This window comes from Aythya ferina (genome assembly GCF_964211825.1).
Source record: "Aythya ferina genome assembly, chromosome: 7".
In the NCBI taxonomy this organism is placed as follows: domain Eukaryota; kingdom Metazoa; phylum Chordata; class Aves; order Anseriformes; family Anatidae; genus Aythya; species Aythya ferina.
Window position 1 is genome coordinate 21,751,350 of NC_140302.1, and position 14,540 is coordinate 21,765,889.

The following is a 14,540-nucleotide window of genomic DNA, read 5'->3' on the forward strand; positions in this document are numbered from 1 at the left end:
TCAATGATAGGGTGTACTGCTGAGAAAAAGATCTAGAAACAATACTAAATAACCTTTACCGCAGAAGTATTACTTTTGTCAAAAACAGCAGGGAAAGTTGAAATAGAGAATATCAAGCTAACATTGGCATTAACATATGGCCACACAACCAGTATCCATATAAAGGCCCTGAGTTCCTCTAATCATTGAACAGCATTGTTTAAACTGAGTTCTAAAAAGCTTTTAAAAAGTCCACAGATGACTAAAACCTAATAAGCAGTCAATCAAATGCATAAAAGCAAAACAAAATAATTAGCTAGAAGGTGTACCAGAAAGATCTAGTGATTACCAGAAGTTCAACTTAAACTTATTTATATACTCTCAATTATAGCTCCAATTAAGGAGAAATATTTTACACTTGAGTTAACTGCACTATATAAAGGCAGAGATACAAGTAAAGGACAGTTCACAGAATCCTGCTGGCAACTTTCTAGCTTGCGGATAAAATTAAACCTTGGACTGCCAGCCACCACCTATTGTGCTTGGATCGTGCCTTACAAGGCTTTACGGCCTTTGCTTCCAACCAACCTTTAACACGAAGCTCCCCACAGATGTAGTTACCATACATTTAAGCACTTCCAAGCTCTCATTGGGTTTTAGTCCCTAATTTATCAAAGAATCTAAACTAATGGTAAAAAATAAAATACTTCAGAACAAATTGAACTGCTACAACCAGTTATTCAAGCCTATGCCTTCTGTAAAGACTTCAAAATTCAATTATCTTGAGGGCTTCACTTATTATCATACTCACTTTCTCAAAAGGAAAATTTGAGAAATCAGCAAGGCTCAGTGGCCTTACTCTGGGTCTCTACATACATGGAGAACTTCACTGTTATAAACATTTGTTTTATTTAAGGGGAGATGGAAAACAGGGCCCACCTAAAAATGTGCAAAGGGTAAATCAGGCAACACCATTACTCATGTAATAAGTACCTTATTACTGAAACATTTTTACTCATTAAGCTGACATTATTTTAGCAATTAGGCATACACCTCTGGCAATCTAGGACACTAAGCAACTGCTAGGGGGCAGTAACACTTGATTATTACCATCAGACTGAGGAAGGAAAAAGTGACTAAAACCAAATGGGGAAAAAAAACACGCACACAAATTACTTCCAAAACTGAAAAATGGCTTGAATGTTATTCGAATGGGATGGCTTAACACGTAGTCAAGTGTACATAGCATGTACTGAAGAATTTTAATAGCATTAAGTCAATGCCTTAAACATTTGAGATTCTTGTAATACAGATAGTATACTATAGGGAAAACATTCTTAGCATTGTTTGACAAAACCAGCAACGATGATGAACCTAGAAAGTAAGAACTAACAGTAATATGTAATATTACTAACGTAACAATACCACTGTTTCATGTCTCAGCTTCTCTCAGCACCTAACTGCAAAGCATAATGTCAATGCGTAATCAAAATAGTAAAAAAAAAAAAAAAAAAAAAAAAAAAGATCAGCTAGATTTTGTATAGTAATATTTACCCTGGCTGAAGGAGGAAAAGCAGCTAGCATGTTCAAGATGCTGCAAGAACTCCAGATGGCAAGATGACCACACACAGCATTCTCCAACTGATAACACGACCTGCTAGTAAGGTAGAACACCCAACTTCTGACAAGCTGAACTATCTGATTTTTATGCCAATAAGAGATTAAAGGAGGATAGATTGTTATCTGACACTAAAAAAAAAAAAAAAAAACCAACTTTGTTCTATCAACACTGCCAGATTTAGCAAAGGAAGACAGCTTAAAACCTCAAAGTAGATTTAAAAGTTATTCTTCCTGTAATTCATCTGCAATCTACTGTATTAAATTCTTACATCAGCCCTCACTCCCCAGGGATATTTTACACATTTCTCTGTGCTAAACTTTGATTTTTGTCTGTTTCCATGGTTTCCAATGCATCAAATTTACTTGCCAGACAATAAAAGCATAGCAAACAAGAAACCATATATCTGTCAAACTTCAATCTTTTGAGGCCTCCTGGGAAAAGTGTCTTTAACTACACCCTTGATCACAGTCATCATGACCTGAATTCTACTCTTTTGTGGGAGAAAAAAATTACTTGCATCATTGCTTTCAGTAGCTCAGTCAATACCCTCTCCAGCTAGACAGTGACACTTCAATTAAACCAATGCATACAGAACATTGGCAAAAAAACCCACAACATTTAATCAAGAACAATGCACAGAAAGTGACTCATTTAGCTCTCCATCTTATAATGCTATATGACTACAGATAAAGAGAGGATAGGGAAAGGTTTGAGTGAAAAAATACCAATGCCAGCAGCAGAAAATTAATCTGAGGCTCTAAAACACGGGAGACTGTTTCTTAGTATAAAGAGACTCAAAGCATGCCCTGATGCTCTACAAAGACACTGCTTTTGCTTAATTACACATACAAAATTTTCCCCAGTCATTGTTCCCAGAAAACAGCTTTCTGACATCATCGCAGAATTAAATGAATTAGCATCGAGGCAAACCTTGACATCAAATCAACTCTGCTTACTGCAGCTTGCTCGGAAGCGCTGCTCATGCACCAAGGTTAGGTATCACTGCACAACTGCTTCATGCTTCATCATGGTTCTGTTAGTAGCTGGGCCATTTGATGAGCAATAACTATACCCATTTGTCCTCTACCAGCCAAGATGCAAGTTTAAACAAGTGTTCAGTTGACGTAAAAGAATTTAACCTTTAATCGTTCAAGTTCTGAAGCAAAGAATAACAAGCATTAGTCCTTCATATATCCTGGAAGATTTACTTTTCCATAACAGAAGGTTAACATTTACTTACTAGCTTCCTCAAGCAAGCACTAGCCTTATCTGTTTTCAAAGATTGGCATCAAGATATTTTTAATCTGTTTTAAGCCGGAATGTTAAATATAACAGCCAGTCTCAAAAAGACCTAAGTTTCCACTACAGAAAAATCATGAAACAATGTAAAATACGGGGGAAGGGGAATAGAAGTCATATCAGAAAAATAGTAATACTGGTAATCTGAAGTATATGTATAAAGCAGATGGCAGGTGTTACAAATATCAGAATCAACATAAATACAGAATAGATCAATGCTGACACATCTAAACGTTTATCCATCTTGACATTAAACCTGTGCTGTGACAAGCACAGGATAAAAGAGAAGAAATGCAGTTACGTTCCATTCAGAGTCTGCACTGGGCAAACCAACCATGCAGTAATTTTCCAGTATCGCACAAGTAACGTGTGAAAATACAATTTAGTCTTTAGGCATAATACATTTAGAAGTAAACACATTAGCATCAACTTAGAGCCAAACCTATGGCTGTTCACTTCACATTCCCTTCTTAGGCAAGGTAACTGTGAAATGTTCAGTTTTTTGTACAATACATACCTATGGAGTTCCATGGTTAAATTGGGTAAGCAATTTTTGTTCTGTTTATCCAAGAAAGAAAAATAGGAAGTGGGGGTCTAAATCTGCAAAAATTGGCAGGAAGACTTCCAAGCAAGCAAATTGCTTTGAATTCAAGAGCTTATATAATAGATGCTATTACTGAAGTTATATTCTCAGTTTATAACTTCTATTTTTAACAGTATGAGAGCGCAAACCAAAGAGCTCTACAAGAGCCTGCCATCTTACAGCTTCCTAATATTTATAATAAAAACTGAACAATTTGAGGCAAAGATCACAAAAAAATGACTCAAATTTATTTATTTATTTTTTTAACTCCAAGAAGGCATTTTTGATATTAGTAGCTCAAAATCAGTTATTAGCTAATTAGTTATTAGCTCAAGAACAGCTACTCAAATTTGGCAGGCTCTGAACATTTGGAAGAGTCTTTAGTCTGAGTAAATGTGACCCAAACTCCAAGGAGCCTGACCATAACATTAAGTAACTCTCCCCTGTGCCCTGCAGAACTGGCTGCATGACTCACCAGCAGAGCAATCACAAGCACTCAGCACATGGCCTTCTGTAATGATATCCTTCACAGAAGGCTAACTTGTGCTGGCACATTTTAACTCCAGTATAAAATATTGACTTCTAAACAAAGTATTCAGATCCCAGGAAGAGGAGAAACATATATAACATGAGGCAAGATCAGAAAGCTACATAAAGGAGACATTACAACCTTAAAATCATGTGTTTTTTTTTTTTTTTTTTTTTTTAAATTCTTATGTCCTGAAAAGATTGTGAAGAAATCAGATCAGATTCAAAAGTCTAGATACAAATGGCTTCTTAAAAAAAAAGAAAAAGAAAAACACACAGAAAAATCACTGAATGCCAGCTACTTTTACCCACTGAAATTCTACTATTTACCACCTTTGCAATGTGTTAACACTGTCTTGTTAATACATATACCTTGACAAGGCATATCTCCTGCATGACCAGCATAGTCTGCTCATGTCATGCGTTGCAACTGGAGTCCTAATGCTGGGTTGTCTCCCTGCATACATTGGGATTGCATCTAGACCTTGCATCATAGAATCACTGGGGTTGCAAGAGACCACAAGAAATCTTTAGTCAGAGCTCAAAGCCAAGGCAGAACCAACAACGAATTCATACCACATTGTCAGAGCTTTCTGCATCTGAATCCTGAAAAGCCCTGTGGACAGAGAAACCACTGCTTACCCTGGACATCCCATTCCACAACTCAGCTGTCAGTATCATTTGTCCCCCTGCCTCAAGTTCAAATTTATGATCGTCATTTCTCATCATCCTGCCAGAAATCTCCAAAAAGTGCCTGGTTTTATCTTTCTAATAACCTCCTCAGTAGGTATTAGAAGACTATTACTTGGTCCTCACAATCCCTTCTCTTCAGAAGAAAGAAGAACTGCTCTCTTGTTCCTCCTAGTAAATCATATGCCCCATACCTTTAGGCACTTAATGCATCCTTAATTAGCTTCATTTAAAAACATTAAGCAGTTGCTTAAAATAACTTACCCACTTCAGACTGGGTCCTTCATTCTTCTGCACTGAGGACAGATTTGCCATTTTTTTATTTTTACTTGTGGAAAGCCATAAGTGCCAGTAAAAACGAGCAAGTCACACACTCTTTGGATAAAGATGGGCATTATATACAGCCATTATATATGGCCATTATAGATGGGCATTTATACAGCCATTATATACAGCCCATTATATACAGCCTATAACAAGCTAGCACACACCTCATTCTGTTGCTGAGAGAGGAAAAATAAGATCTTCAGAAAGTGGTATCACTTTCACCCACCCTCTCTGCAGCAGAGTAGGACCAGAAGCACATTAGGATGACAGAAGCATCAAACAAGCCCTACACACCTCGCATATTCACTACCACTTTAGTTTTGTAGCACTTTTTTTAGAGCAAATTTAATATTTGAACCTTGTAATTTACCTTTCTCTGTAAGTTACATATATTAAAATAGTTACTCAATACACCTGTGTTAGGTGCCACAAGGTTTAACTTCAGCAAGCGCTGTAAGACACAGGGTCACAGTTAAGCAGTACCACGTAGAAGCTACCAATAAACTGTCTTTTGCACAGCTTTTTAGATGAAGTAGATGCAGATGAGAATATTTGAATGCCTTGACAATCAATGTATGTGGGATACTAAGATTTTTAGTACCAAATGGGATAAACAGCTTCTCAGGAGTTTCCTCACATTTAAATAACAGGGCCAGTTACCTACCTGCAGGTAGAAGTTAATTGTTAAGTAGCTGCTAAGTTTAAACATTTAAGTTTGTCCTTCAGCATATCAAAGCAGATGCCAAAATGGAAATTATAATGCATGTAAGATGAAAGTCAAAAGGTTAAGATAGCTTATAAGTAACATTCTAAACACTTTTATACAGATGGGCAAAAGGCATTCTACAGGTCTGCAGTCTTCCCTAATCATCTTTACTGATAAGACACAGGAACAACCCAATCTATGCAGAACCTTTGGCAACAGGAGGATGTACCTGGGATGAAGCTATAAAGAAAAAGGAAAGTTATTAGTTACTACTGCTTCAAATTTTCATTATTCAAACTCACTCTAAAATGTATATGTGATTTTGCTTTTTCCTTCCTGTATCAACATTAGGCTCTAATTAGTTGAAGTAGGAGACAGGAAAGAATACCTTGGTTCCTTTCTGGTATAGATTAACCCAGCACAACCCAATTCTTTACTCTTATTTTATAAGCAGGTCAAAACTGCTCTGGAGGGACAACAGAAAGACAGGTACTGCTGGTTGCTGACAAACTTCAACCAGAAGCCTGGTAAAGCCTTCTTTCAACAAACAGCATTTAATTGTATTGTGTAAAAAGAAACCAGTTCCTTTGGTTAGGGCAACAGAGAGAGGCATGCTTAATCTGCACAAATAGAACAAACAGAACTGCAGAGAAAATACTTCTTGAAAAGTAAGAACACCACATAAATTTTGTAAAGTGTCTTACATTGTTTATTACCCTGCATATCTTATCTGGTTGAGCTCCATTCCTACAAAGATTTATTCATGTGGCAATTTTAGCCAGTGAGACAATTTGAAGCGCACAAAATCCAGTAGTAGCTCAAAGAAAGCTCTTAAACCAAGGACCACATTGCACTAATTATATTGGTTACGTTGCAGCATTCAGGTCTTAATCCTAACCCATGTCTTTGCTTAGGGAAGTAGCAAACAGTTAACAGTGCAAATAAACCTAAATCAGAGCCCACATTATGAAGAGCAGGAGGAAAAGATGACCAAATCTTTTCCTACCAAAATGTTTCATACCAAAACAGACTCCATCACGCACATAGAACAGAATAAAAAGAGCAACTGGAAATTATGTACAAAACATTGTGGTTTTTTTTTTTGTTTTTTTTTTTTTTACTGAAGAAAACAACAGAATCTGACCACAGTTCAGAAAACAAAGAACCCATGAACTTGCTGTTTTGCAACTTTTGAACCTCAATTGCTAGCATCTGACAAATAAGTGCTCTAGGAAAGAAAATCCAGTTGTAACATTATTCCGCTCTTCGTAAGATAAGTAATTTCTTAGAAGAACTGTAAGTCTGCATGTCATCTTTTAATTGATTTTAAAGTCTACCTGCAACTCAACCCGATGGATTACTTTAAGAGAACAGGAATGGCAAGGGGAAATGGCAAGACAGCCACATGATGTTGCTCTACTTTCCTTCAAGAAAGACTACACATCAGCCACAGCTGAAAGAACTACTGCTATGCATTCAGCAAGTAAAGTATACCAATTTGTAAACTAACCCATGCTAAAATGACCACTATACTGATTCTGCAGAACACACCTGTGCAAACCTTCAGATAATCCATCACATTTTGACTAATACCTTTAAATACTAAAAGAAAAAAAAAAAAAGAGGCAAAAGTGACTCTGCTGGTCAGCTAGCAAGTATATTGGAGGAAAGCACTGTCTTGGGATAGTAAAAACCTACCACAAATCAACACAGGACATCCTCTAAAAACAACAACAACAAAAAAAAGCAATCTGAACCCTCAGTATAACCAAATTGCAAGACATAATACTACTGAAGTCAAGAAAATAAAGCTTAAAAATATTAGCACATCCTTGCATTATGGCTCACATTAATGTGAGAACAGGCAGTGATACAGCTAGGAAAAAGCAGGTGCACGGCTAAACACTTGTTTTTTCTTTGAAGACAGCAGATTGACCAGATTATCATCACTAAATATAAATCAGAAGCTACCTAATGAAACATTTATCCTAAAAGTAACAGTCTTTAAAAAGACAGAAATCTGACAGCTTCCAATATTATTTTTGAATGAATCAAATATTTACATTGTCTGGGCTTTCCATCAACGTGGGCTTGTCACTGACTTTACTATGACAACTACCTGTTTAATAGCTTCCCAAAATCTTATCACTTCAAAAGGCAACTGTTGAGTCAACATAGTAAAGAGACTGCACAGCAAGATTAACAGTGAATAGTTTTGTTTTCTCATGTTTCAGCAACAGTAACTCTGAGTCCCAGGCAAGCCCTCTAAGGTGGCTAGGGGGGGTAGTAGGTACAGGGTCACTGCTGATGGCACCGCAGTAGCACCCCAGCTGTTAGAGAGCTACCAAGCACATACTGACAAGATACAAGTACAAACTTAACTTTAAAACAAACTGAATTTCCACATTATTTATTCTTACACACAAAGCTACAGAATTACATTTAACAACCAAATTACACAGGAAAAATCTATGTATTTTTAAAAAAGTTTCTGATCAAATCTAGCACCAAAACCTACTAGAAAGTTCAGCACCTTAATTTCAACATTATCCAGAAAGAATGAAAGTGTCTGAAATACGCATGAAAAAGCCAGAACACCTGCTCCAAGGGCTGCACAAGGCAGCTCACAGAGCTTATGAATGTTCATTTGGCAGAACTGCTCCTAAACAGTGCAGAGACAAAATTCACAGAAACGAAAGACAAAATTAACTGAATAGGAAACCTGAAAATACACAAAAAAAAACCTTCCACTTCAAGGCTTTTTTCAAATAGGTATTTGAAAAATATAAGGACTCAGGTCATAATGCTGGTGTACAAGGCACAGTAATTCCACTGTAAAGGTTCAAGATCCTAAAGCCATTCAGCATAGAGTATTTCTGGATATTTCCTTAAGAAAGAAAAATGCTTTTGCATTAAAAATACATACAGCACATCAGATGGCCTCTACCTATTAAAATTTGACAAATGCCTTAGGATTGACTTCCAAGTAAAGTTTCTCTGGCACACTCAGAGCAACAGCTACAATTTCTAAGGCACTTCCAAGTAATCTGTTAATTTTAATTAAAATTTTGAAAAGTGTCTTTACGTTGATTAACAAAACACACACTGCCACAATTTTAATTTTTCAAATGGAAATTACTATTACTCTGTGATTTAGGCATTAAAAACATGAATGAAGGAATTAAAATAATAAAACCTCATCATTTTGGCCAATAAACACTGCGTTCAAGTGCATGCATCATTCCAGGAGTATGGCCCTTTACAGAATTCTGCATGCAGAAAAGAATGGCATTTTAAGGCTACTACCTAGCCTGTTACTTAAACATGAGCCAGAAGAAAAAATGACAAAGACTGAAATCCCAACCTGGATGCAAGAAAGTATCATGATAATCACACAGATTAGTTTCTAGAATGCCACAAACCAGAAAACTCCAGACAGTGTCATTTTATGGTCACATCAACTTCTCCTGCCCCTTGCATTCATGCTGTAGCAATCCTTCAGCTAAGCATAAAATCCTTAGCTAGAAATTTCAAGCAACAAACTCATTACACCTTGACAGCTATTTACCCTTTTTATTAGAAGCATATTGCTTGTCAAGAAAGTAGTACAGACTAAAATTATGCATGAAAAGTAAGGAGGATGGACTACAAGGTCCTAAAGTGAAAATGAATCCCAGGCAACAATGCTGAGATGCTAGAGACACTCTGTACTAGAGAAATTCAAATTGCTTTATTAAAGAAGTTGTACAACCCAAGAGCCCAGCGAAACCAGATGTCCTCTCACAAATACATAATTTAAGAACTTGATCTAAGAGCTCTGACCCTTCTGTATGAAGCAGTGAATACATTCCAGTCTACAGCAAAAACTTACTCCCAATAGAACAGTACACCACCACTCAGTGTGACCACCTAGTTGGAACAGAAAGCTATTTTTTTCCTTCTAATAACTTAAATATTAGATTCAAATGAAAGCCTTATTCACTGAAAAGCTATTTTCTGCATCCTTCACTACGAGATCTCAATCTAACACTATGTTCTTTGTGTGAAATTATAATGCATTAACAGTTACTCTTAAGTTTCTGCATATGTTTTCTTGCTACCCAAGAAAATAAGTACCTGTGCTTAGCAATAAACATAACAGGATGGAAGCAGAGGCACTTCAGGCCTTCAGAATCCCTACAGAGAATTAATCCACAGGTTATGTCCCCCAAAGGGGGATAGCAGAGTTTTATCTAGACCACAGCTACATACAACATGAGATAGGTTATGCATCTTAAGAAATACCAGAAAAAAGAAAATGGGTTTCTTCTAATGTAACACCACTGCATAAACACAGTATGCAACACAAAACTTATTTATACTGACTGCATCTTGAGGTCTTGGTTATTCAAAGCTCCTACTACCAGCATCTTGCTCCTTGGTACCACTCATTGTCTCCCACACAACTGTTTCTAAGTCTCCTATACTAAGCCAAATAAACTCTTGCATGACACCTGCAGTCTCTCTTCATACCTCCTTTTATGAAGCCTAGGTACTTCAAACTTCTTCCCGCTGTCCTTGTTGTTAAGTCAGTCAGGGATACCTTCTAATTATTTTAGATGATCAACTCTGTTACTCCAAACTTAGTAGGAAAAGTCTTCAAAAAGGATCAGAGATACAAACTACAATTTCACATAGCTGAAAGGATGTAAGACTTTTAAACGTACGTCAAACCCCACATATGCATTGGGCATAACAACTACAGAAGAGTGAACTGGTTTGGCCACCAAGTAAAAGAAAGGAATTTAGTTAATGAATTTTCACTTAAATCTTTCATGACTTTTTTTTTCACTGGAATAGACGCCATGTGGTTCTAACGGTTTTTCTATAGCCTGTTGTAACACCATCACAAACAGTGCTTTTGCTGGGAAGGCTTTAAAGCCTCTTCCAAGATAGAGGAAACGACACTTTTACAAAATGTAAGCTTAAAAAAAGCTGCAAAAACATCACAAAAGATTTGTGATTTCTGCAGCCTTCTGCATGACAGTCCCAAGTACTGTTAAAAATACAAGAGAAAGGCTTCAGTTTTCAGTTAGAGTCATCCCCATTACACTGATTTACTACCCAAACAAACACCATCTCACAGACATACCCCAAAATGCTTAATTGGGACTTTGCAATATGATAAAGCAGCCATAGACAGTAGGGCATCCATTCAGAATATCCCTGTTTCCTTTGCCTCCAAAATAACAGCATGCTATGTACTATCAGACTACAAACTTCAGGATGGAAATGAGTTTTATTTGTTGCAGAATCAATTTATCTGAAACTATTCTTCCACTCATGATCTTCATTCTTCCCTCTTCCTACATAATAGCTCTGCCATCATCCTCCCCCTTATTTTGTCTTAACCCTCTTCCCTTTTATTCCCTAGATTCACAGAAAGAGTCAAACTAATTACTTTCTTGATAATACTTGTAAAACTACCTCCTTCCTGTTGCTTCTTGCAAAAACATTTCTAGTTCCTGACTCCTAGCCTCCTTGACAGTTACTGTTCTAAATTATAAACTCAATTCTCCAGTTTTCCTAAAATACAGTAAAAAAAAATATTTCTCTCCCCCACAACAACTCACTTTTATCCTCATTCTGAAAGGAACTGAAATTCCTCATCATCCTCACCTTCCAAGCTGTGTGCAAGCTCTGCCCCTGCCTCACATAGCTTTATGTCTCCATCATTTGCCTGATGACAGCCTGCACTTCGCTAAATCCTTTTTTCCTTAGGGGTGACCTGAAAAGGAGAAAAAACACCAGGGTTTTTTGCTTCCTTGTGCTTAAAGCTTGAAAGGTGTTATCAGCAGAAGACTGACTCCTTGTGGGTCCCCACCTTCTGAAATAGCTGGCTATCACGCCTGCTAAATAACAGGTTATTTATTTTGATGTTTATAGAAGAAAGTCTTAAGGGCTTCCTGGATGACTCAAGGCTGTACATCAGGAATCTTAAGCCCTCAGCCCAACATGGTGAAAGTGCTACATAATCAGATGAAGCCATAAAGAGAAAACAAGCCTAAGAGTAAATATCCTTCCTCCCCTAACCTGAAGTCACAGTAGTTTACAGGTTGTACCTTTTAACAGCACTCCAAAAGGCGACCATAAGCTTTCTCTAGAGACCATAAAACCAGCAGCACACCACGTGAGGCCAAGGTAAGCCGAGCTCACCTTTGGGTGCTTTCCACCACGAGCACGTCAATGCTTAGCAGGACCTGGGCAGCCTTCCCCAGACCCCCAGCGCCCTTCCATCCCTGCCCTCCTCCTCCGGCCCGAAAGCCTCCAGAGCAACCCTCGCACACCCCGCGGCGACGCCGCAGCCCTCCTGAGCCCTAGCGATAACGACACCAGGCCGGCGCCCGCCACATTTCACACTGATTTACGCCAGAGCTTGCCCCACTCCGGGTCCTCCCCGACAGCAGACAGCCCTGCCCCTCGCACCAGCCCCTGCGACCCAAGCTTGTCCCGGGGGTCCCTCAGCCTCCCCCCTCCCCGTACCTGTCCATGGTCTGCTGCAGGGCCAGGCCCGGCTGCTCCGACATGGCCGCCCCGGCCCCGCGGCCCCGACAAAGGCGGCACCGAGGAGGGAGAGAAAGGAGCGAGGAGCCGGAGCCGCCCTCCCGCCGCGCACCGACCTGGGCGGGCCGCGCGCTCAGGGGGCCGGGGCCGCGCTGCCGAGCGCTGAGGAGAGGCGGTGGCGGCGCCGACGCCTCTGTGAGGTAAAGGCCGGGCGCAACCGCAACGCCCGCCGCCACCTCCCTGCCGCCGCGCCTGCGCCCTAAGCCGCGGGCAGGGCCCCGGAGGCCCGCCGGGAAGTGTAGTCCTGCCGCCACCCGCCTGCCTGCGGCCGTTTAAAGGTCCGGCGGGGCGCGCCCCCTGCCCGCCGCCCGCCCCATGCCGCTCCTCGCCGCCGTCGCGTAGTGGCCGCCCGGCACCGCGCGCGGGGCAGGTACGGGCCGCGGGACCGCTCTCGCGTGCAGGTGTGTGCGGGCGGGGGGGGCACGAGGCGGTACTGGCCGCGCGCCCTCCGTAACGGCCCAGCCCCGTGAGGGGGCTCCCGCCCTCGTCGTCCTCGCGCAGCGACCGTTACTCTCCTCAGCAGCTGAGGGGGGCGGCGCAGCCCCGCCGCCTCCTCCTCACCTCACAGCCGTGGGCAGGGCGAGGCCGCCCCTGCGCCCTGGGGAAGGAGGCTCCCCGCCGCCCCGGCAGGTGCAAGGTGCGGGCGGCTCCCGGCCCGGCCCCGGGGTGCGAGGGCTCGGTGGGACCGGTGGCCGCGGGGCTACCGGCGGCGGGCATGCTGCCGACCGTGGGGGTCATCCTGAGGTGCTGCTAAGTCCGTCGTCACAGGACAGTTAGAGCATTCCGGGTTCTTGGGATGGTCTGTCAGTAACGGCCAGCTCTGGGCTTTCCTTTTCAGTTTTATGTGTGTTTATATATTTATATACGCATGTCTACACATATATTAAATGTTTAGCTCTTGCAGTGAGATCTGCTACATGTAACTAGTTCCTGAAACCTTGTGTAAATGATAAGGTTACTTTGTTACACCACAGTTACTGGAAATGGCACTGACTGCACACCTGCTCTGTGCTGAGGGGAGCAGAAATGGCCTGGTGGCTGGGTGCCGCTCCATGGGCTGGGTAGAACAGCATTCTGCAGCCCTGCTGCCTTCGTGAGGGGAAAACCAGCCCGGCTTGGAGAGTCTTTGGTGAGAGAAAAGTGTTGTAAAAGTGTGCGTTAAAAAGTGAAGTATTGCCCCGTTGTAGATTATAGAATAATACAAATGTAGAGGTTGGTTACACAGTTGGTACCTCAGCTCAGAATGCATTAGACCTAAGTACGTTATTCTGTTTTCCCAACTTGTGCCTGACCTTATTTTTCCCTGATCTTATTTTCTATTTATCCTTTAATAACTGGACTTGGACTTGTAAGCAGTATTATACGTATAGAGTAGGGAGGGTGCTGTTTATTTTCTAATTGCTAGACATAAACAGGATTGCTAAAGAAGCTACGTTGATGTAAATGCTACTTATAGGAAGAAGACAGCGTGCTGACATCCTGTCCCAGAAACTGTATTTTGTACTTAGTCTTGGGACAGTAAAATTCAATTTTGCTTGCTCTGCTGAGAAGTCTTGGATGTACAGGGGCCTGAATAAACCATATGGGCATGGCTTCCTGGAAGAGAACCTAATGAACACTTTCCTAATTACAGCTGTTTGTGAAATATAAGAGCAATATTAGGTATCAAAGTTCCCAGTTCCCAATCTTTGCAATAAGTCAAGTGTCTACTGGCCAAAGCACTAATCAGATAGGCCAGCCAAATGCTTAGGTTTTATATATTGTTTTTTAAACCTTAGAAATCAAAACAGGGATGCTGGCTTTATTCATAGGACTTTGTGATTTGTGTAATTTCTGTATTTCTGTTCTGGGATTGAGAGGATGTGCTAGCTGCCTGACATTTAGGATAAAGCTGTGAGATCAGGATCAGCAGTAATGACTGTGAGCAATAGTTACCTGAAGAAATGTAACCAGAATCCAGAATCACCTGGCTACCATGCTGAAGATAAAGCATGCTGCTTTGCTTTACCTCCGTTGGGTAGGGAGGATTGAGGAGACTGATCAAATCTTGAATATAAAGTCAAATAGTAAATGCTTGGTAGGTTTGTACATTATGTTTCTTTGCAAACATGAAATAAAAAATCATAATGGCAGACCTTGTAACATCCTATAAATAGCTGAAAAGTCCTGGAACCCAGAAACTGCTTTGTGCCTTTTCATTTTTC

The 14,540-nt window shown here is 40.5% G+C and overlaps 2 protein-coding genes across 4 annotated transcripts in view; one reads left to right on the plus strand and one right to left on the minus strand.

The window, feature by feature from the left end:
- MARCHF5 (membrane associated ring-CH-type finger 5) overlaps positions 1–12,509 on the minus strand; it is a 29,096-nt gene extending 16,587 nt beyond the window's left edge. The window contains exon 1 of the mRNA XM_084525816.1: positions 12,256–12,509. Within this exon, the coding sequence (XP_084381942.1) occupies positions 12,256–12,299 (44 nt within the window). The 5' untranslated portion in view covers positions 12,300–12,509. The remainder of the gene's footprint in view (positions 1–12,255) is intronic.
- Positions 12,510–12,621: 112 nt separating this feature from the next.
- CPEB3 (cytoplasmic polyadenylation element binding protein 3) overlaps positions 12,622–14,540 on the plus strand; it is a 90,583-nt gene continuing 88,664 nt past the window's right edge. For 2 of the 3 annotated variants that reach the window (XM_084525811.1, XM_084525807.1), the window contains exon 1: positions 12,718–12,737. The gene's annotated coding sequence lies outside the window, so the exon portion shown is untranslated. The other variant, XM_084525808.1, reaches the window with a different exon arrangement.